Source organism: Pipistrellus hanaki (genome assembly GCF_964339955.1).
Source record: "Pipistrellus hanaki genome assembly, chromosome: X".
NCBI lineage: Eukaryota > Metazoa > Chordata > Mammalia > Chiroptera > Vespertilionidae > Pipistrellus > Pipistrellus hanaki.
Genome location: NC_140524.1, coordinates 3,170,061 through 3,193,149, shown reverse-complemented (window position 1 = coordinate 3,193,149; position 23,089 = coordinate 3,170,061). Strand labels below are relative to the sequence as shown.

Below are 23,089 nucleotides of genomic sequence, written 5' to 3'. Positions count from 1 at the left end.
TTCGAAGATGCCACATGCATGAGCTCAACTCTCCCAGTGGTAAGGGGAAAATCACTGGTCCCTAAAAGTCACCTGACTGCTAGATGAGCTGTTTTCTTTTGTTGTCATGTGGTAGGATAAACAGCCTTCTTCTTTGTAGAGCTTTGAAGAGGGCTAAAAGGCATGACAACTAGGAGACGGGGGCACTCCTTAGCAGTCTATGGCAACCCCCTTCCCTCTCTGGAGCTCTAGTCCTCAAAGGCAGAGCAGTTGTGTATGGGTTGGGAGGAGAAGAGAAGAGCTCTCCTCTTCCAGACACTGAACTTGCTGTACCATCCTTGGTGAAGGACAGCCATGGAGTGACCTACTAGGAAAATTGCCATCTACTTGAGGTCGGCTCTGCTTCAAACTGCACTTCCTAATTAGACACCCATTTTATATCCCAGGGAAACAATGAACACATTAACAGTTTCCATGTAGCAATGCTTGCAATGGAGAAATCCCAGAAACCGTAACTTCAGAAGATTTTACACTATAAAAACTTCTCATTCCAGAATGGTTGTGGACATTCTATCTCTAGGCAGGGCTGTTTACCATACCAACTATTTTATTGTGTCTTTCACTGCCACCAATATATAAGTTTTATGGAGGAAAAATATATGGGCACAAATTCAAATGGTGTCAATTTGGCTAAAGCTTCCCAGTGTTCTTGTGCTAAGTCAAAATATTACTCGAACGTTTTAATACATGGAAACATTATGTTTTTCTGTAGGGTTATATCATCATTGCTTGAGCTCAATTCGAAAACAATATGCTCTGCCAGGGTCCACAACAATACACCAACACCATTTGGAAAATGCAGAACACCCAGCACAAACTTACCCCATGATAGCAGGGTATGATCCATCAGGCTTGGTGTCATCCAGGGTTATTGAAATCGGAGCCTCCTCATCTTCAATGATCATACAACCACAGTAGCCTTAACCAGAAGAAAATCAATAGGCTATTGAGAATCACCAAATCAGAGATTCAAGGGGAAATGTATAAACTATTTTGCTAAGGGAAAGGCAAAGCTTAAACTATTGGTCTTTGCCCTAACCCTATAATCTATTTCCTGTCAAAAACACACACTTGATTATACAAGATGTATGTTCACCAGACACATAGAAAATGATGTATCTTGATGGCCTTTACATAAATGCATGACTAAAATTGTAAGATGATCTTGGAACCCTGGAATACATAGGGGAAAAATAGGGGTGTGTTAGAGTGAATCACCCCAATGTACTCATGAAGAAGTGGCAGGAAGGAATCCTCTGAGTGTGAGCAGAAGGCTTATCAACAATAGCTACCATATCTGCCCAGAACCTGCCTCATTTAATCTTCACAATAATCTGACAGGTCTCATTGTTACCATTTTAAATAAAGAGACTGATGCTAAGAGAGGTGAAGTGTCACACCATAGGCCACATGGCTACCGTGTTTTCCCGAGAATAAGACATCCTCCGAAAATAAGACCTAGTGCAACTTTGGGGAAAAAAATTATTATAAGACACTGTCTTATTTTCGGGGAAACAGGGTAGCAAGCAAGGGAAACCCAGGAAAGTGAGATTTCAGAGCAGTGCTTTTTCCATGATGGCCCTTTGTCTCACTCTGCTCATGAAGAATAAGTGGGAGGCCATATGCCAGGAGCCAGGGTAATGGTGGCCATGCAACTAGAGGGATCTCTTCCTTCTCTTTCACTGCCAGCAAGTATTCTTGGGGGCATTTTGTGTTATGAGGAAATGAACAAACTGGAATTTCTGCTCCTTTTCCTATCAGTTTGAAACCACTTAGGTTTTTTTTTTTTTTTCTATTCAGTGTTTAGTATAATGCTACTTAAAAAAAAATAGTTTCTTCAGTTAGTACAATTTAAACATGAATGAATGCAGCCTACCCTTCTTCCTCCAAAAGGCTTCCTTATAATACATCATACACTTAATGATAGCTCCCATTGGAAGGCGTTGCACTAACTGGTTTCTCTCAGTTGGCAGCTCTGGAATGAAGTGAATCTTGGTCGTCAGAGTGGGCGGGATGGCACTGATTACATATTTGCACTAAAAGACACAAACACAAAATACCACCTCAAATGTAAGTCAGAATATTTGCAGAGAGCATGAAACATATGTATCATTTTGAATGATACTGAGCAGAAACAGCATTCAAAATGAGGTCGCTATAAGAGAAAAAACAAGACAGGTCAACCAAGGCTGGTCATTTGAAAGAGACTGAGTAGGAAACATGCCAGCTTTAATTGTGCCACTGCTGGGATTATATTTGGTTAGAAGTTACGGAAGACATAAGGCCTATTTAATATATGCTCCTTTTGACTAGACTGCATTACCTGATAAACTTCACCATTCAACGTATGTACGATGATGTTGTCACCTGACTGGTCAACACAGGTGACAGGCTGACATAGCTTCACTCTGTCCCCGAGACGCTCCATTATCAGTTCGCTCACTTGACCAGAGCCACCTACAAACTTCCGTTCCTGCGGGAGCAGGCAGGCAGGAAACGTTATAAAAGCCCAAGGAAGGAATATCCTGTTTGCCACTGATGAGAAAACTTCTAGTAAGCCAGAAGCCAAACCTTCACCCTCTGTACACTTAAACATTGGAAGAATTCATTAGGTCAGAGGCAAAGTCTATCAAGAGACCTCTATTATCATGCTCTGCAGTTTCTGGCAATGAAAAGCAGGTCCTAGTTTATAAAGTCACAGAATCAAAAGAAATGTCCCCTTACAACATGTTCCCTTGACTGAATGCAAATATCAGCAAGTCTGAGGGCTTCCAATGCCCAGGGGTGCAGTGCATGGGGGGAACCTTGGGAGGGGCTGTGCTCCCCCCCAAGGGATATGGTTTCTTTTATTTAAAAAATAGTATTTTTTCTAGGTTCATTGAAATGGGGATTCAGTTTCTAACTCCCTTTGGTTTCTCAAAGCGCTAGCCAAGGGTTGTCCAGGCAAATTAAAGTGCTCTCCAAGAGAACAGGCTCAGAGTGCCCTTGTAAATAAATATCTGGTCATCACCCAATGACGTTCTAAGCATCTGAATCTCAGACATTGAGTAACTTCTTGAAAAAATGTGTAAAAGTTTCAATGCAAGGCCAGCAAGGTGAAAGCTAAGCACCTGTCTGTTCCTCCAGAGATTAAGAAATTCCCTTGAGCAGCCCTCTAAGTGCTCTGCCTCACTGCGATCTGCTATACTCACCATGGGGAAAAAAAAAAAGCTTTATGTCTGGAGCAGAAATTACTTTAAGTACAATAATTTTACAAGTACAGTAATCCCCTCCTTGTCTGATGCGATATGTTCTAAGACACACAGATGCCTGAAACCTTAGAACCAAACCATATATATATACATTGCTTTTCATACACACACACACACACACACACACACACACACACACACACCCTTTGTGACTTCTCTTTGGCATATGTGAATTGCCAGCATCGGGACTTTGCACTAGACAAAGGGACAGTTCAAGTCCCAGGCAAGATACAATAGGAGGATGTGACATTGCACCTTGCTTCTTAAAACACTGCACAATTTAAATGTATTAGTTGGTTATTTCTGGAATTTTTCATAAATATTCTCAGACTGTAATTAACTGCAGCTAACTGAAATCACTAAGAGAAAAACCGTGGATGGGAGAGGGGGAGAACAGCTGTCCTATAAATCTTTGGAAGTTAGTTATTATAGTAATTTAGCTCCCCCTTACATAGATAGCCTAATTTTACCTACCTCCAAAAGGAAAGAAGTTAATTCCCAAGATGTAATTAATTCAAAATAAAAATTCTTAAGCTGTAAATTTATTTTCAGAAATAAGAAAAAGAAGTGAGAAATTTTGTTTTCAGAAAATATTTTTGGGATCATTTCAAGCTGCTCATTGTTTGTATTCAAAATGTAGAAGCAATTTTTAAGATACTAGAGGCCAGATGCACGAAATTCGTGCAAGAGCAGGCCTTCCTTGCCCTGGCTGCCAGCACTGGCTTCCCTCCAGCAACTAGGACCCGAGCTTCCCTCGCAGCCCCAGCTTCGTCTGGAAGGCCATCTGGAAGGACATCCAGTCTAATTAGCATAAGATGCTCTTATTATTATAGATTGATCTGGATGAGGGCAAAACTCTCAAATGAAGGTATATTTGCAAAAGGACACTCCATACCTGGCCCCCATTGGTAACCGAGAAAATCCGGGTAGTGCCACCACACTGCTTCACATACCACAGGAACCACAGGGCAGACACCTCGTGAGGCTCAGAGGTCACATTGATGTTCACAAAGAGAGAAGCAAACCGCCTAGCTGTCCTGGTCACAGAACAACAGCAGATATCAGAGGTAAATACAGATATACTTCACAGGATATTATGGTTTTAAAACACAATTTAGTATGGTTACAAAACATTTCTATGGCTATTAAAAAACACTCATGAATTCCATATATGAATGAATGCATATTTTAACTCTTTGGAAAAATAAACTTTCCCCTTATTTTTAGGAATTATGGGTCAACTCTAAATATGCTAACCCCAGTGGAGTCTAAAGGATCAATATGCTTCTCAAGGATAATTAAAGATACCTGTTCTCACATATTTGAATAACCATCCTCTACTCGCTACCTCCACAGCCCCCACCTTGGTCCAGGCCACCAATGACTATCAACTGGGTTACAATGGTGCCTGCTCATGGTTATCCCTAAATGGTTCTCTTATATTCCCTCTTTATGCCTCTCTAAATTGTAGCCAATGAATTTTTTTAAAGAGAGAGTGAGGGGATGGGAGAGGGAGAGAGGAACTTTGATGTGAGAGTGGACCATCAATCGGCTGCTTCCCAAAACCCAGGCATGTGTCCTGGTCAGTGTGGGCATTGTCCTATGCACCAAAGGGTTGCACAGCCGTTAGAAAAACTGTTTGCTATTCTCTGCACCTGGGAAATAACTTCTCCAAATCATCTACCCTTTCATAATTCCCACCACTCACGGTGGCTCATTCCTGGAATATACCATGCATCCTTTCAGATCTGTACCCATACACAGTATACAAATACCATCCCCTTACACCATCCATGTTTCCCCCATCATACCCCAACTACTGTGGTTCATTCCTGGAAGATACCATCAACAAGCACCATCCATCTTTTATGTCTCCCCTTAGTCCACTGACTCATCCTTGGAAGATATCACCCCTCTACACCATCCTTTAGTGCCTCCATCATGCACTGTGGCTCATTCCTGGAAGATACCATCCCCCACAGAATCCCTCCATCTTGTATACCCCCATAAAATGTGGTTTATAGCTGGAAGGTACCATCCTTCTACATCATATATCCTTCCTGTCTCCCTACACAGTCTCTCCAATCTTTAAACAGAATACCACCTTTATTCTATGACATTTCAAGTTCATTCTTACACTCTCCTAGCACTATGTAACTTTTCCCATACTGCCAATCTCCTGCTAAGAGGGGGTCGGGGTCTTGTTTGACAAATTCACCACCCTTCCTCAATGCTTGGTACAGTGCCATCACACAGCAGCCCCACATGGTGACTGAATAATCTGTAACTCGGGTAATAACACAGATTTTCATTGAAAAGAGTATATAGTTTATATTTTTGTTAAATATACTAGTGTCCCTCTAGTTTCACATTTTTATATCTACATGGAATTACTTTAATATCTTTCCAAATTGCTTCTGTAGCGGACTGCTATATAATCTGAAAACATTAGTACTTGTTTTATTGCAAATCACAGAACCTTTTTATTTAAAAAAAGTTCTACTTCATTCACCTACTTTCTACTTATGTTTTAGGTTCATTTTACGTTCAAACCTGCTCTGAAATCTCTAAGTGCCCTCAATGTTGCTACTGACTGGAGAACCATTAGGTTTCCTCAACTCTTTCCCAGTGACTTTTAAAGAAAAATGCTGCAGTTCAAGATGAGATAGAAAGAATCAGGATGGAATATAAAAGTAAATTTTAAATAATCAAAATTACTCTGTCCAGCAGATTTTATCAAAGAGTTCTTTCATCGTAATTCTGTCCCATTCTTCGGCATGCGGGGCATCCCATGGTGCATCAGCTGGAATCTACAGAGAAAGAAGGGCTCATATGCGGGTGTAATGGTTACTGCCCACTGCTCTGCCAAGATGTCCTAAGAAAAAACCTCTGAAAACTGGTAAGTAGGGGATGGATACCCCTTTGGACTCTATGCCCTAATGCTGTTGCAATAATAACAACAACAACAATAGCAGCATATACATACGTGTGTTAATATGTAATACATATATAAAATTAATAAATTTTGATGATAATTATTATCTGAAGTTAACACCCATTTTTAAGTCCCCAATTTAGGCTTGAGAGAGTGATGTTACAAAGCCTGAGACTAAGACAAAAAGCTTTAGGGATGCAAACATTTCTCTCCTTTACTACTGAAGTGGCATCACATAGGGGTAAGACAACTCTAAGTAGGATACCTGGTGAACATAAATCACTAGGTTCTCAGTGGCACAGAGCGGAAAGCACACAGGCATTAGTATTAGATGGATGTAGGTTTGAATACTGGCTACCTTGCTGTGTGGTCTTGGGAAATTACATAACCCGTTGGAACTAATTTCCCTTGTTTATAAAGTGGAAATACTACCAACTTTGCAGAGCTATGGGTGTATTGGAAATGATTTGTGTCATTATCCAGAGCAATGTTCCCTGTGCTGTGGAAGGATATTAAAGAGCTGCTATTGTTGTTTTAGAAACAGGTCATGTGCTAGCTGAGCACACTGTTTACCTCCTTTCCCATGTTATCCATTGTCCGCCACAGATTGTTGTAATCCAGATATGCAATGGGGTTCCAGACTGGAGGGAAGGCACCGCGAAATGGGTAAGATTTCCCCTGTAACATAAAAACAAAAGGATAATGCGTTGAATGAGGTCAGCATTTTAACCTGTAAACCGGTGAGTTCCCTTTTTAATTAAGCAACGTACGACGGGTGCATACTCTTTCACTAGGACGTGTCAGTACGTCACGCCCAGCGGACGTAATTTTATATTATTATTTTTTTATTTATACTTAATTAAAATAAATGAAATATATTTTTTTCATTTATTTATATATAAAGCACAAAGGAAAATACAAAATTACAAACAAATAGAAAAGAATACCAACAAAAAAATGGAAACATCGAATTAAAAAATAAATTTTATAAACAATTATAAAGATTACAAAAAATATATACCATCCCTCTTAGGGCGCAACATATATTTCAAGGACGTATTCATATGTCCTACCCGTTCCCGATAGTGTTTACGTTTGACTTATTTATAGGTCCGGCTCGGTTAACAGGTTAAAAACTCAAAACCAGCGAACCTAAGAGCCATTTTCAAAGTAACAGGATCCTCAAAAATAACAGGTCTAGGTAGTTTTTAAGGCCTTATTTCTTAATGCAATTCTTTTTTTTCTTTAAAAATAAACATCTTGTAAATCTTTGTAAGGTCGCAATACCTACTAATTTTGCATGAGATATTGATTTTTATCAAATAAAAACATTAGATATTTGTAGAAGGCCTACTGTGTGTGCTTTACAACATTAATAGCTGTGTTGGATGTTTTAGAAAGGGCTAACACAAAACTCTTGACCATCAAGGCAGGGACATAAAACATAACAGCATCTGAATTCATGTGTGCACACACACTCCAACTGAGTAAAAATATATGCAGCCAGTAAGCGACAAAGAAATGATTTTCTTCTCCACAGTAACAAATTCAAATAACCTTGGCAGATTACATGATCTGATTTCTTATCTGAAAATACCATGTTGTTCTGCTGTAATACTTTTCAAGCCTCCAAATTCTTTATCATCATTACTAACATTTATTAAGATCTTTCTCCATGCCTGGCAGTGGCCTAAGCTCTTCATATGCATTATCTTATGTAATGCTTACCCCAATCCTGAAGAGGCAAGCACTATGAATATCCCAATTTTATATATGAGGAAATTAAATCCCAGGGACATTAGCTAGAAACTAGTAGAAAGGAAATTCTCTGTTCCCAAAGCATTTGCTCATAAACATTGTTTTCCGGCTTCCCATATGCTTGATGAAATGTTGAGATAGGCTTGTTCTAGAGACATCTTAAACTTCCCTAGAGAGAACTTTGAAATGTGATACTTATTATATAAACCTTCCCCTCATACTTTTTATAATTCTAAAGAGTAAAAACAGAGACCAAAAAGCTCTGGGGCATATGATGGTGTTGAGGAAACAAGGTCATCTTTGGAAAATGCCGGACTATATTCTGAGAGAAACGGGCAGAGACATTTTACCAAGAACAGAGAAATAGCTATGGAGAGGGAAAAGAATGAGATTAGGTAAGTTCACCAGCAGTCTTCACAACAGCTGGTTCTTGTTATAATTCTTCCCTTAATTAAAATTGGGAAATTTTACATTTTCCTCTATAAGATGAATTTATACTCAAGTTAATAGCCTCACAAAAACTTATCTTTGCTTTGTAACATTATTTTTAAAAAATTAAATATGCTCAATCGTCTGAGAACATTAAGAAAAGTATTACAGCCATAACTGGTTGGGCTCAGTGGATAGAGCATTGGCCTGCGGACTGAAGGGTCCCAGGTTCGATTCCAGTCAAGGGCATGTACCTTGGTTGCAGGCACATTCCCAGTAAGGGTGTGCAGGAGGCAGCTAATTGATGTTTCTCTCTCATCGATGTTTCTAACTCTCTATCCCTCTCCCTTCCTCTCTGTAAAAAGTCAATAAAATATATTTTAAAAAAGAAAAGTATTATAAATATAATTCAACAAAACATGCCCCACATTCCTAATGGAAGTTCTTCTCAGGGCAGCGCCAAACACAGTATGGTTTCATGTAAGCTCCTAAAGCCCCCATGAGCTTAGCCTTGTTGAACAGAAATGGCAGAAATGAAGAGTTCCGTGAGAGAGAAGAGCCTAGCTTGGCAATCTTTGTTACCCTGTTTCCCCGAAAATAAGACAGTGTCTTATATTAATTTTTTCTCCCAAAGTTGCGCTAGGTCTTATTTTCAGGGGATGTCTTATCTTTCCACGCGCTAGGTCTTATTTTCGGAGGATGTCTTATTTTCGGCGAAACACGGGTAGGAATGGGTGCCATGGAATATTCTAAAAAGTTAATAAAGACCCACCGTTACATTAATTTTTATCCTGCTGACAGAGGCACCAAGTTGATAAAGGGATTTTATTAATTTCACTCAGCATTTCCTAGCTTCTCTGCTCTTATTCCACAGAAAACCAAAATCTACTAAACAAATGCATATATGTAGAAACTGTCACATACATGTCACCTCTGACTTTCTCAGAAGCCCCTGGAAGACTTAGTTCCTCTATGGCCTACTTCTACACAAGATAACTCTTGAGACTACTTTTTGCATGTTTGAATCTCCAAAGTAGTGCAGTGGGAGGGGCCTGAGATGTCTGTTCGCTGAGAACTGCCTGCTAATCAGATTTTCTCAGCCTCTTAAATGTAATGCGTAGTTTTCTCACAAAGGTATCAGTAGTTTCTCAATCCTAAACCACAGAATCTTAAATCCTAAATCTTATCAGCAGAAATGCCTTTACAACCAAAAAGAGTGAGGCCGGAACTTCAGGAATACTCCCATATGTCTAGCGCTCTTTAAAAATAAAAGAAAAAAGTCTTGAACAAAGGTCAAGTTCATTTTGTGCCTGTACTGCACACGGAAACGTTCAGACCCTTCCAGAGTGGCCTCTAATCTTTAAAGGATATCTTTGATTGGACAGAGATTGTTGATGTCCAGTAGAACACAGTGTCCTGGAAATTTTGCCCAAAATACTAAGTCCCTTTGAGAACCACAACCTCAATCCACCAATGTTCCTAAGAACAGGAGACTGCTGCCAGATGACGGCAGTTTATGGCTCCCACGTTATTTTTGATTGTTGTTCATATAAGATAAGCCAAGTTTATAGTAAGAAGGTAACATTTACTGATTGGCATGTTAGAGTTTCTTCTCTCTTTATTTTTATATTTTAAACAAAAGGAAGTGAGTGTTATTAGAGAGTATCATAGGCCACTGAGGAAAGCTGCCAACTATTTTTCTTTAATCATTTTGAAAATAAACAGATAGATATATTCTGGATTGGTTTAGGAACATGTGTGTCCAACCCATTTGAGTTACTTGGCTCCCTTCTAGGCCCATTGTCTTGTGACAACACTATAAGGGAAATCTTTTAGTGGTTTCTCTTCTATAGTTCACAATAATGCTTTAAATAAAGAAATAATCTAAAGAGATGCATTAAATAGGATGGCAGTACTGTGCTGTATTAATAATTAATGCAGGTAGCCAAGCTCTCTTCAAACATACATAGTTCTACTCCACCTTGAAAAAGCCAGCATAATAGACAAGGAAGAAATCTATCCCATTGGGATGTTCTCCCCAGTCTTTACCTAGTTCCCATTCTTTGCCATACCCTGACTGACTCCCATCCGCTGACTCCCCTAGGGCCCAGTCCCCAGCCTGTTCCTTTTCCTCTGCCCAGCTGTTTCCACAGAAACTCACCCACCATCTGGGTTTGTTGTTATATTTGCACAACTGTTATGGTTTGCATTTTCATGCCTCTGCTCCCTCTATGTTTATGAGTACTACCAAACTGTTATCTACAACCTCATACATACTTCAAGGGCTGGGAGCGTGTCCCTGGAAGTTTGTTCATGGCCTGGCATTTCATCTTATTCTCAGCCCTTCTTCTCAAGACTTGCACAGCTATCAGCTAACACAGTGGGCACTTGAGTTGTGCAATCCCATCTTTGGCAAAAGATAACCATTATGCTCAGGTATAAATGATGATACATCATCAAGAATGAAAGGTTTCAAGTAAAAAGTTATGCCATCTTTCCCAAAACCTTTTCTCTAATTATATAGAGAAATTACAAACAAAGCAATTGCAATGTAAATAATATGAGTTCTTCTGGAAGCTGTTAGGTAGGTAAAAATAATTGACAGAGCATTTTAACAGCTTTAAGATATCACTCACACGCTATATAGGTCATCCATTTAAACTGCACAATGCGCCGAAACCGGTTTGGCTCAGCGGTAGAGCATCGGCCTGCAGACTGAAAGGTCCCAGGTTCAATTCCGGTCAAGGGCATGTACATTGGTTGCGGGCACATCCCCAGTAGAGGGTGTGCAAGAGGCAGCTGGTCGATGTTTCTCTCTCATCGACGTTTCTGGCTCTCTATCTCTCTCCCTTCCTCTCTGTAAGAAAATCAATAAAATATATTTAAAAAAAAAATAAAATAAACTGCACAATGCAATGGTTTGGGGTATATTCAGAGTTGTGTGACCATCACATTTAATTTTATAGCATTTGTCACAGGAAGAAGTCCTTACTCATTAACAGTCGCTCTCCATTCTCCCCCACTACATGTGAAGAACTACCACACTATTTTCCAAAGCAGCCGCACCATTTTCCATTACCACCAGCAGTGTGTGAGGGTTCTGATTTCTCCTAATCCTTACAACACTGGTTATGGTCTATCTTTTCTATTAGAGTCATCCTGGTGGGTGCAAAGCAGTATCTTCCAGTTTTGACTTGCATTTCCCTAATGACTAATGATGGCCAATGCTAAATCGGGCTTGATGAGTGGAATGTCAGGTTGCTGAGCCCATCCTTGTTGCCATGACACTTTGGTGTGGGCCCACTGAGAAAGTGAGAGTGGAAAGCGATGGTGTGATGGCTCTATCTATACTGTGTCAACTTGTTCAGGCTGCACTGGATTTCCCAGAATTTTATTTCCTATATATTTATGGTTAGGGCAGGTCACAAGATAGAGGCTTATCTGAGATTTAGAGAACAAAAGTGAAGCAGCATTCATTTTGTAGTTCACACCCATTAGTGCTTATCTCATCTCATCGCACAAGGTGCCTATGGCGCCTCGCCATTTTATACATGTATTAAACTGATTTATGTACATGTCTTACTTTCCTGACTAGTCTCAATGTGCCCGAGAAGGACTATGCCTCACACATGTTTATCTCCTACAGTGTCTTGTAAATAGCAAGGTTCCAATAAATGCACCTTAAATGAAGAAATAAAATGGAGTATGGAGTCCTTGCTTTTATAGCCCATCTAATATCACGTTTAGCTCTCTCATTTATGAGTTCTACCAAATTGTTACCTACAACCTTTTGCATACTTCAAGGGCTGGGAGCACATTCCTGGATGTGTGCACGTTCCTGGATGTTATTCTCAGCCCCTCTTCTCAAGATTCGCACAGCTATCAGCTAACACAGTGGGCACTGAGTTGTACAGTCCAATCCTATTTTTTTCTACACAAATGACTTTCTCTTTTCCCAACTCACAAAAGACCTTCTAATGAATGCCAATTTAACACTGATTTTTATATCAGTACCACACACATACCTTTTCTACAACAGCCATACTCAATATTACCAAAATTTAGTAGAATTCACTACATGCAAGATGCTGAAGGGAAAAAGAAAAAGATGGAAGACCCAGTTCCCTAGGGAGCCTAAACTCTGAAAACATTTCCTATGTTAGCATTTCTGACTCTGATCTTTATGGACAGTATATGAAAACAGGTTCCATGGTCAGAAATTTGGAAATCCTGGCTTATAGTTAACTAGCTTAAACAAAAATTTTAACTGTCAATCCTCATAGGACTCCTAATTTGCCAATGAACATCTTGGCCCTCAAAGATAGAATATGGAGCACTTCCAAAATTTATGTGACCAACAAAACCCTTCTTTGGAAAACAACTTTTGGGATTAATGTTGCTAAGAAAAATATTCCCTTAAGCATTCTTTCTTCCTATTCTGGCTGGCACTGGCTGAAGCCTGGGAGAACATGGGAAAACAAAGGCTAGAAAGAGGAGCTGCTATAACCAGAAGACTCATTTTCTAAATGCTATAAATGGAAATGAATTCTCATGTACATCTCTCCTGGACAAGAGCACATCATCCCACAACAAGGAGTTGAATAAGAGGCATGCAATGAAATCATGTGTACATTTGCCTCAAACTGAAAGTGCTCTGTGCTGAGTCTCTGGCTTGGACTCCTGCCCCCTGCAACTAGAACTGGGCAGGACAGAGTAAGTACATCAGAGCAGGTCAAGATGGTCAAGGGGTGTTAACTGAGTGCCTTTGCCTTGTGCATCCTGGTGACTGGGCAGATGCAGCCCTGACCCTCTACTGGATGGAGTTACCTCAGACATGGCTCCTGTGATCATGATGGCGAAGACAAGATGAGGATTTCCAGTGGGAGGGAGGGTGGACCAGGAGGGTGGACCAGGAGCCATAAGATTCCTAGCACAGTCTTTCCAACATTTATACCATCAGAAAAATATTTATTTTTAAATCTATATATTGGGAAAAGTCACAGATACTCATGACTTCTTTGGTGGGTGCCCAATTATGTAGATTAGCAACTTCACCCAAGTCTGTGCTATTTTTATTAGCCGCTGCTGGTCAGCAAGTGTGAGCCAATAGTGATGTTTTCCCATCGTCTCTGAAGCCTGATGCTTTTTCAGAGACATTTATCTGCTGAATACGGAGTGAAAACTAGGCCATGGGGTACTTTGGCAAACACACAAAATTAAATCTCAGCCTGACGTTTACTGTGTATAATTTGAGCCTGACAAATTACATGAGAGCTACGGGAATGAGATGAAATGTACTAGGAGTACAGTAATTGTTCTGTTTGTTGAAAAATCTAACAAAGGTGGTCTTTTAAAGGAAAAGGATTCAGTTCCACAGCTTTCAGGATCAAAGTGTTCATTACATTTAAGTATAATTTACACTAACATTTTCTGTGATCCCATCTAGAATTATTTTCTTCTGGTTGCATTAAACTCAAACACAAAGCAAAAAAAAAAAAAAAAAAAAATGACTGCACCAGTCTGCAGTCCAACCAGCAGTGCACAAGGGTTCCTTTTTCTCTGCATCCTCGCTAGCACTTGTCATTTGTTGATTTGTTGATGACAGCCATTCTGACAGGTGTAAGAGGGTACAACACTGTCGTTTCGATTTGCATTTCTTGGATGATTAGTGACTTTGAGTATGTTTTCATATGTCTCTGGCCTTCCTTATGTCCTCTTTCAAAAAGTATCTATTTAGATCCATTGCCCATTTTTTTAATTGGGTTTTTTATCTTCCTTTTGTTAAGTTGTATGAGTACCTTATAGATGTTATAGATTAAACTGGTATCGGTGATAACATTAGCAAATACACTGAGTGGTTAGAGTATTATGATCTCTGAATGCATAATGATCTTGCCACTCAGTGTATATACTATATAATAAAAGGCTAATATGCAAATTGTCCCCTCCACCAGGAGTTCAACCAGCAGGCAGGCCAGCCAACCGCCCATATCGCCTCCTCTTGGCCAGACCCCACCCATGCACAAATTCATGCACCGGGCCTCCTCTAATACACACACACACACACACACACACACACACACACACACACACTGAGTGGCCAGATTATTATACTTTCAATCATAATAATCTGACCACTAAGTGTATGTTCTCCCATGCAGTGGGCTTTCTTGTTGTTTTGTTGATGGTTTCTTTTGCTATACAGATGCTTTCTATTTTGATGTAGTTACATTTGTTTATTTTCTCTTTAGTTTCTATTGCCCTAGGAGCTGTATCAGTGAAGATATTGCTTTTGCATATGTCTGAGATTTTGCTGCCTGTGGATTTCTCTAATATTTTTTATGGTTTCCCATCATATATTTAAGTTCTTTATCCATTTTGAGTTTATTTTTGTGTATGATGTAAGTTGGTGGTCTAGTTTCATTTTTTTGCATGTATCTGTCCAATTTTCTCAACACCATTTATTGAAGAGACTATCTTGACTCCATTGTGCACTGCTAGTGGGAATGCAGACTGTGCAGCCACTGTGGAGAACAGTATGAAGTTTCCTCAAAAATCTAAAAATGGAACTCCCATTTGACCCAGTGATCCCACTTCCAGGAATATATCCCAAGAAACTAGAAACACCAATCAGAAAGTATATATGCACCCCGAGGTTCATAGCAGCACAATTTACCATAGCTAAGATTTGGAAACAGCCTAAGTGCCCATCAACAGATCAGTGAATTAAAAAACTGTGGTACTTCTACACAATGGAATAGTACTCTGTGGTAAAAAAAGAAGGAAGGAAATCTTATCATTTGCAACAGCATGGATAGAACTAGAGAGCATTATGCTAACTAAGCGAAATAAGCCAGTCAGAGAAAGATATAAATACCACATGATCTCACTCATTTGTGGAATATAATGAACAACATAAACTGATGAACAAAAACAGATCTAGAGAAAGAGAAGCATCGATCAGGTGCTCAAACCTCAGAGGGAAGGCAAGAGAGGGTGGGGTAAGGGGAGAGATGAACCAAAGGACCTGAATGCATGCATATGAGCCTAACCAATGAACACAGACACCAGGAGAGTGAGGACATGAGTGGGGGTGGATAGGGGCAATGGGGGGATAAGGACACATATATAATACCTTAATCAATATATCAATAGAAAAAAAGAAGAAAAATGAAATGCTATGAAAAAGTACTGACTGTTCAAATATAAGGTATCAACATTATTATCATTATTTGTCTCTCCAGTTTTTTCTGTTTGCTAAGGTTAGTTATCAACTAAATTATCTATCTGTCTGTCCTTCTCGCTTATATTTCTGTAGGACCTTAAACCAAATACTTGTACTCTAACAACTTTCTCCCGTCTCTAAAGTAAGGATAACTGTCACTTACTGAAACTCTGAGGTCCACTAGGTTTTCAAGTTATTTGTTCATTGAGTTTGACACAGTAGTGAAAACCTTGGAGTCCACAGCTGAGAGAGAAGGCTATATAGCAGAGTCAATCCTGTTAAGTGGCAGGACAGGACAATGACAAAAAAGATGTTCTGGTTGTATCAGAGCGAGCCCATAGGACAAGGGAACTTCCCTTCTTCTGGAAGTGCCCAGCATGGAGCAGGTATGGAATTCATGGGACATAATAAGTTATTTTAAGGTTTTAACAGTTAGAAGGCTATTCTGCAAAAGTTTGAAAATTCTGGACCAATGATTAAGCCTTTTGGTTGGGATAGTGGGTGCATACTCCGGTAGGGGTAGTGACTTCAGAGTAGGGAGGAAGTAGAAAGCAAGAAGTGGGGAGGAAGGAGGAGATGTTAAATTCGATCTGGCAACTACATGCCAACCTGAGAGATCAAAACCTCCAGAAGTTGGGTTATCATGGAAACTAGAGTCATTTCTCTTGAGGAATCTGCTTACGTAATGTTTCATTCTGTTCATAAGGTTCTTTTTGCCATTAGCCAAAATGTTGAAGCCCCAGTTGAGGAGTTCATTGCAAAGGTCCACAGCCTAGTGAGAGAAATCCTTTGTCTGATTTACAACAAGGCAGGAGGGGGATTTCTAAACTATTGTTCAGTTTCTGTAATAATTAACTCCCTATTAAAAATGAATGGAAGATGAAAAGAGTTCTGTGGATTATGGTAGTATAACAGTGTGGATGTACTTAACATCACCGAAATATACACCTAAACATGGTTCAGATGGTATCTTTCATGTGTATTATGTGCCACAATTGTTTAAACATTAATGAAGGAAAATATTTAATAATTAAGCTGAGTTTGCTACATATTGGGCTGTCACTTCAACTGAATAGAAACTTTATTCTCTTGGAAACTAAAGCAGAGGCTCATCCCTAAAAGTTTATAGGGGAATAAAAGAAGCCTTTGAGAGAAAATGGCTAATGCTGACCTAGCTTTCTAAACAAGGCTTTAAAAATAATTTCTGTCACTAAGCTTTCTTGTGACTACGAGAAGTAGATGAAATCTTTTAAAAATGGATGTGAAAAACAAAGGGAGTTATTAAAAAACTATTTTTTACCAGCTACATCAATATACCTTTATAGTGAATACATGATACATCAAAATGAAAATATGTAAACATTTTTAGCTGAAACCGGTTTGGCTCAGTAGATAGAGCGTCGGCTTGTGGACTCAAGGGTCCCGAGTTCGATTCTGGTCAAGGGCATGTACCTTGGTTGCGGACACATCCCCAGCTGGGGGTGTGCAGGAGGAAGCTGATCGATGTTCCTCTCTCATCAACATTTCTAACTTACTATCCCTCTCCCTTCCTCTCTGTAAAAAATCAATAAAATATGTTTTTAAAAATAATTTTTTAGTCTCTCTGCTTTTAAAAACATACATCTAATTGTAATTTAGAGAGAAAACAAATAATCCTTCTGGCATTATCTCATTTCTACAATCAAAACTAAATTTCATATCACGAGCACAGGCCCATTATTATTTGCCTATCTTTAACCCTAATTTATAAAAATTACTTTAAATCCTCTTTCTCTTTCCTTTTTAAAAATAAGGCAGAATATATTGGCATACAATAAAGTACTATTATCTTGAATATAATTTCACTAATGAATTTATATAAGTCATTTATCACAAAGTATAACCAATAATTCCAAACCAGGCGCTAGACCTCTGGACTTAGTAGTTAGCACAATAATAAAAGCCATCTGTAGTCTTCAGCCTGCTAAGTGTAGCTGCTCCCTGAAGGCCATGGGGGTCCAGATGTGGGACTCAGGGACTTCTCAAGAAAAGAGAGGAAGCCTCCCCGGTGAATGGAACACATAAGTCCCCCAGGCACAGCTCATGCCTCAGGAGCCCCTACTGCCAAAATGGCAGGTCCTTTTTGTTGTGTCTTGAAACAGTTTATTAGAGGGACTCTTTAATAAACAAGTTGACTTTCTGCCCATTGAATAAGGGGAAAAGTGGTTTAGCCCACAGAACCCTGAGCTTGAGTGCTGGAAAGCCTCATTTTGGCTTCTAAATTCCCTGAGCCTCTGTTTTTTTTCATCTTTAATATCTGGGGGAGGGGGAGGGAGGTAATGCTTATTACTTGGGAAGCTCAAATGAGATAACTCAGAAGAGATGAATTTGGGGGATGAATAAAAAGGAGACAAAGACATGATAAGTAGCATCTCTTCAAGTGCCTAAACACCTTTAAATTACTTTCCTACTGAGAGGGATTGAAAGTAAAAGTATAACTTTCTTTAAAGACAAAACAAACACCTCTGTGAACTGGTATGGAAAGGTGTTAAAAGCACCTTTAATATAAATGTCCCTAGTCCTGGCCTTGTGGCTCAGTTGGGTAGAGTGTTGTCCCATACACGAAAAGGTTGTGGCTTTGATTCATGGTCAGGGCTCATACCTAGGTCGCAGGTTTGATCCTGGTGAGGGTGTGTATGGGAGGCAACCAATTGGTGTGTTCTCTCTTCCTGTTCCTCTCCCTCTCCCTCTCCCTCTCTCTTTCTATCTGTTCTCAGGTGAGGATTAAAAAGAATAATAAGTAAATAGATAAATAACTAAATGTCCCTACTCCAAAAGAAACACTATTGCAAGCAAGGGATACAACACATACGTGGCAGACATTAAAACAAACAAAAAATACATCTTCTGCTTTCAACACAGCCCACTGGCTAAACCAAAGTTCACCCTTTAGCAATAACTACAAGAAATTACTTAGCATTCCACATTCTGAAAAGGCTTTGATTACAGTCGTTGGCATAGAAACCTGGAGTAAATAGATATGGAAAGAGAATAAGTGAAAGGAAAAAAATGCTTGCTGAGCTGTTACTATTAGGAAAGCGTACGTTGTTTCAAATGAGTCTTTATCACACCATTCTCTTAAAAAGTCTGTGTGGTATATATTTATAGTCTCTAATTTTACTTTGAGAGGATGTGAAAAGGAGAAAGTCAGAATAAATGAAAATGCTAATTTATCCTTCAAAGCGGCTCCTGAAAAAACCGTGTTGCTCCTTCTCTGGTAGTGTTCTTGCTCTCCACCCCTGCCTGCATTATAATGATCTGAAGGAGCTGATGGGCAAAACATCAAGCATTTCCTCCTTTCTCCCCAAGACCTGGCAGTGCAAAATTTAATAAAAAGCTTCCACAACCCAATGAAACTCACTTGTGAAACAATCACAATAATGTGCATTTTATTTACTAATACTTAAATGAATGAACCAATCCAAGTGGTATTCAAGTCCATCTGCTTCCCTTACAACATCCAAAGAAAAAGAATCATTACAGAGGACATTTTAAACCTATCTAGCTGATGCCACTTCAAATCCACATTTTAGGTTAAACATACATGATTAATTTATAATATTTTCACAAATCAGAGCTAATCTCCCAAATAAAGCCATATCCAATTCACAATATTCATAAAACCTGTTCACTGTAAATACCAGTCAAGAACCTTTTATATAATAACTAGAAGCCTGGTGCACAAATCCGTGCACCACTGGGGGGTCCCTTGGCCTGGCCTGAGGGATCAGGCCAAAATTGGCTCTCCGACATCCCCCGAGGGGTCCTGAATTGCAAGAGGGTGCAGGCCAGGCTGAGGAACCCCACCAGTGCATGATCAGGGCAAGGGAGAGACATGGGAGCTTGGCCAGCCAGGGAGGGACCGCAAGTGGGCCCCAGGGTATGTCTGACCCCTCTTGCTCAGTCCTATCAGTTAGACCCCAGCAGCAAGTTAACCTACCAGTCACAGCATCTGCTCCCTGGTGGTCAGTGCATATCATAGCAAGTGGTTGAGTGGCCTTAGCATATCATTAGCATGTTATGTTTTGATTGGTTGAATGGCCACTTAGCATACTGGATGACCAGACACTTAGCATATTAGGCTTTTATTATATAGGATAAGATTCTACTAAACCAAAATTAGAATATGGACTCTCTTCACACAAGATCCATGAAGGACAAAGACAGAAATGCTAGATATAATTTTTTAACCCTCACCTGGGGATATGTTTTTGTTGACTTTTAGATGGCCAGCTCCATGTGAGCAGCAACTTAGCTCATGTGCCCACCACTGTGGTTCCAGCCTAGAAGGATATCTGGTCCAGAGTAGACTGCTTCAGGAAACTAGATAGTGAGATACCTTCAAATGGACTTGTGTTCAGCCAAAAACTATTGGAGGGCCAGTACACTTTATTAAGGACCCTCAGTCTCATTTCCTAAGCCATATACACTGAGTGGCCAGATTATTATGTTCTCTGAACACATAATAATATGGCCACTCAGTGTATATCCTATAAAAGGCTAATATGCAAATTGTCCCCTCAACCAGGAGTTCGATCAGCAGGCAGGCTGGCAACCACCCATGCCCCGTCCCCCTGGCAAGGCTGGCTGGACCCCACCCATGCACAAATTCATGCACTGGGCCTCTAACACACACACACACACACACACACACACACACACACACACACATACTGAGTGGCCATTATTATGCATTCAAAGATCATAATAATCTGGCCTCTCAGTGTATTGGAATCACAAAGAGCATGCAGTCAGGCAGTAGGCATGCTGTTACTAGTTATATGGCCTGTCAAGTCACTTTACCTGTCTGAGCCTCTGTTTTCTCCTGTGTAAAAAGGAGATAACCATGCCTGCCCCACAGGGTGGATGCAAGTGTTTAATGAGTTGATGTATAAAAAACACTTAAGTGTTTATTGTGAGGCTCCCGGAAAAAAAAAAAAAAAATTTCTCAGCACCTGAAAGTTAGGGAGGAAGAGATTATGAGCATGAATCTGCTCAGGTTCTAGGATAACCATTAGCTTCATTTGCTTCCCAATTGGACTGGAGAGTAAATTTACATGACTACTTAACTAGTAGTTAAGTGCAAAGGATTTGGTCTCTCTCCCTATATTAAATGTACTAATACACATAAAAGTACTCAATATGTTAGCTGCTCTTATTCTTACCATTGTTATTTTTTTTAAAAATATATTTTATTGATTTTGTACAGAGAAGAAGGGAGAGAGATAGAGTTAGAAACATCGATGAGAGAGAGTCATCAATCAGCTGCCTCTTGCACACCCCCTACTGGGGATATGCCCGCAACCAAGGTACATGCCCTTGACCGGAATCCAACCCGGGACCCTTCAGTCCCCAAGCCGACGCTCTATCCATTGAGCCAAACCGGTTTCGGCTCTTACCATTGTTATTACTTACCAGTCCAGAGAAAAGCCAGGCCCTGCAGAAAAGAGGAAGTGGGAAAGCAACAGGATTTTTTCCTTCTTGACTGTGGCCTATTGAAGCCAGTATTCCTAAACACTTTTTGTACTTTTTTTCATTCCTTTGTGGACCTCTGAACCCACAGTCTTTCTAAAAGCTACTGGTTTGTTTTTTCCTCTTATGTCACTGCCAAGACTCTCCCAAACATCCCAAACCATGTGGGTATCAGTTTCCCAAGATTCCCGACCTACCTGATTGGGCATTGGTGTGCATACATCTCGAGCATCCTTAACTCCTAGCTCCAAAAGGCCTGGGAGACACCAGGCTCACCTAATTGCCTGGAGTTTAGTGGGGGGTAGCTGGGTATATTGAGAAGTGATGCCGATAATGGTATAGGAATCCTGATTTTAGAATGAGTAAGCAATGCTAGTTCCGGGATGTGAGCTGCAATGTCAGATTGGAAACCTGCCTTCTTAAGACACAGTTCCAGACTCCAGCCGCTCTGTTTGGCTTCACAAAGACACTAACACTGGCAACAGCTGCTGCTTCTTGAGTGGATATCAGCATTTAGAGTTTAAACAATCATTTGCTTAAACAGTAGGAGACTCTACAACCAAGCTAGACTTTGCCAGCGTCAAGGCTAGGTACAGAGAAAATCACCAAGGTGTGTAAAGAAATGCCAGATAAGAAAGATGAAGCCCTAGCCTAGTTGGTTTGGCGCAGGGGATAGAGCGTTGGCCTGCACACCAAAGGATCATAGGTTCAATTCTGGTCAAGGGCACATGCCTGAGTTGCAGCCTAAAAGACCCCCAGATCGTGCAGGAGGCAGCCAATCATGATTCTCTCTCGTCATTGATGTTTTTATGTCTCTCCCTTTCCCTTCCTCTCTGAAATCAATAAAAAGTATGTTTTTAAAAAGAAGAATGAATAACCTAGTCAGAGTCTTAAAAAGTGGCCTCTGCCAGGCCAGTGTGGCTCAATGGATTGAGTATCATCCCATGCACCAAGAGGTCACTGGTTCAATTCCCAGTTAGGACACATGCCAGGGTTGCAATCTCAAACCCCCCAATAGGTAGGGGCATGCAGGAGGCAGCCGAATGACATTTCTCTCTCATCAATGTTTCTCTCTATATATATCTCCCTTCCCCTTTCTAAAAAACTATTAAAAACATATTTTTTTAAAAGTGGCCCCCAAACTATTGTACAACTTGGGACCTTAGAATTGCATCATAGATGCCTCAAGGGCTTCCATGGGCTGTTTTGTGTGTGTGTGTGTGTGTGTGTGTGTGTGTGTGTGTGTGTGTCTATCATAGGCACCCCATACTCCAGAGAGGGGAGGAAAGGAAACTGAGAGCCTCCCACCCTACTCTGGTGGGACTGGGATAGGGGTGAAGACTTCAAGGGCCACATTGGGTGATGTGGAAGAGAGCCAGGCTGAGACAGGACCTCTTACAGTAAGTACCTCCAGGAGTTCACAAACACTTTTTTAAGGTAAAGAAAAAAGAAAAGAAAGGTAGAACGCTACTTGAAAGCCGAGAACCTATCTTTATGATTGCTTTGAGGAAAAAAGTCAAAAACCCAACCACACATTTTCCCAAACACATACTCCCCCACTGGGCCCTTGAGTAAAATGTCAGGCTTACCTTGACATGCTGAACAACACGTTCGTTTACGTTCACTTTGTAGGTTCTTAAGCCCAGCTCCTTAGATAACCTTAGGATCCTGTTCTGGGTGGGTCCCACATAAGCCCCACCAACATCCACGTAACCAACATGTTTGTTCTGCAAAGAGAAAAAAGTGTTCAGAGAACTTTAGTTAAAACTTGAAAAAAAAAGTTTGTCTTATAGCAATAAAGCATTTATTTTTTATAACTGAAATGTGCCTTACATCTCTCTAATGAATTGCAACTCAAAAATAGTAATCCTTTCTCTCCACTCATAAATCCTATATGATATTTATCACCAATCAATGCCATTTGCATAGTTATTGGTGAGG

At 40.1% G+C, this 23,089-nt stretch overlaps 1 protein-coding gene across 1 annotated transcript in view; it reads right to left on the bottom strand.

Annotated features, from left to right (window-relative positions):
* Nucleotides 1-23,089, bottom strand: part of LOC311614994 (amine oxidase [flavin-containing] A-like) — a 49,299-nt gene that overhangs the window by 11,418 nt on the left and 14,792 nt on the right. Inside the window, exons 3-9 of the mRNA XM_084870114.1 lie at nucleotides 22,738-22,875; nucleotides 6,799-6,903; nucleotides 6,009-6,100; nucleotides 4,186-4,327; nucleotides 2,363-2,512; nucleotides 1,916-2,075; nucleotides 862-958 (exon numbers count right to left, since the gene is read on the bottom strand). Of these exons, the coding sequence (XP_084726240.1) occupies nucleotides 862-958; nucleotides 1,916-2,075; nucleotides 2,363-2,512; nucleotides 4,186-4,327; nucleotides 6,009-6,100; nucleotides 6,799-6,903; nucleotides 22,738-22,875 (884 nt within the window). The remainder of the gene's footprint in view (nucleotides 1-861; nucleotides 959-1,915; nucleotides 2,076-2,362; nucleotides 2,513-4,185; nucleotides 4,328-6,008; nucleotides 6,101-6,798; nucleotides 6,904-22,737; nucleotides 22,876-23,089) is intronic.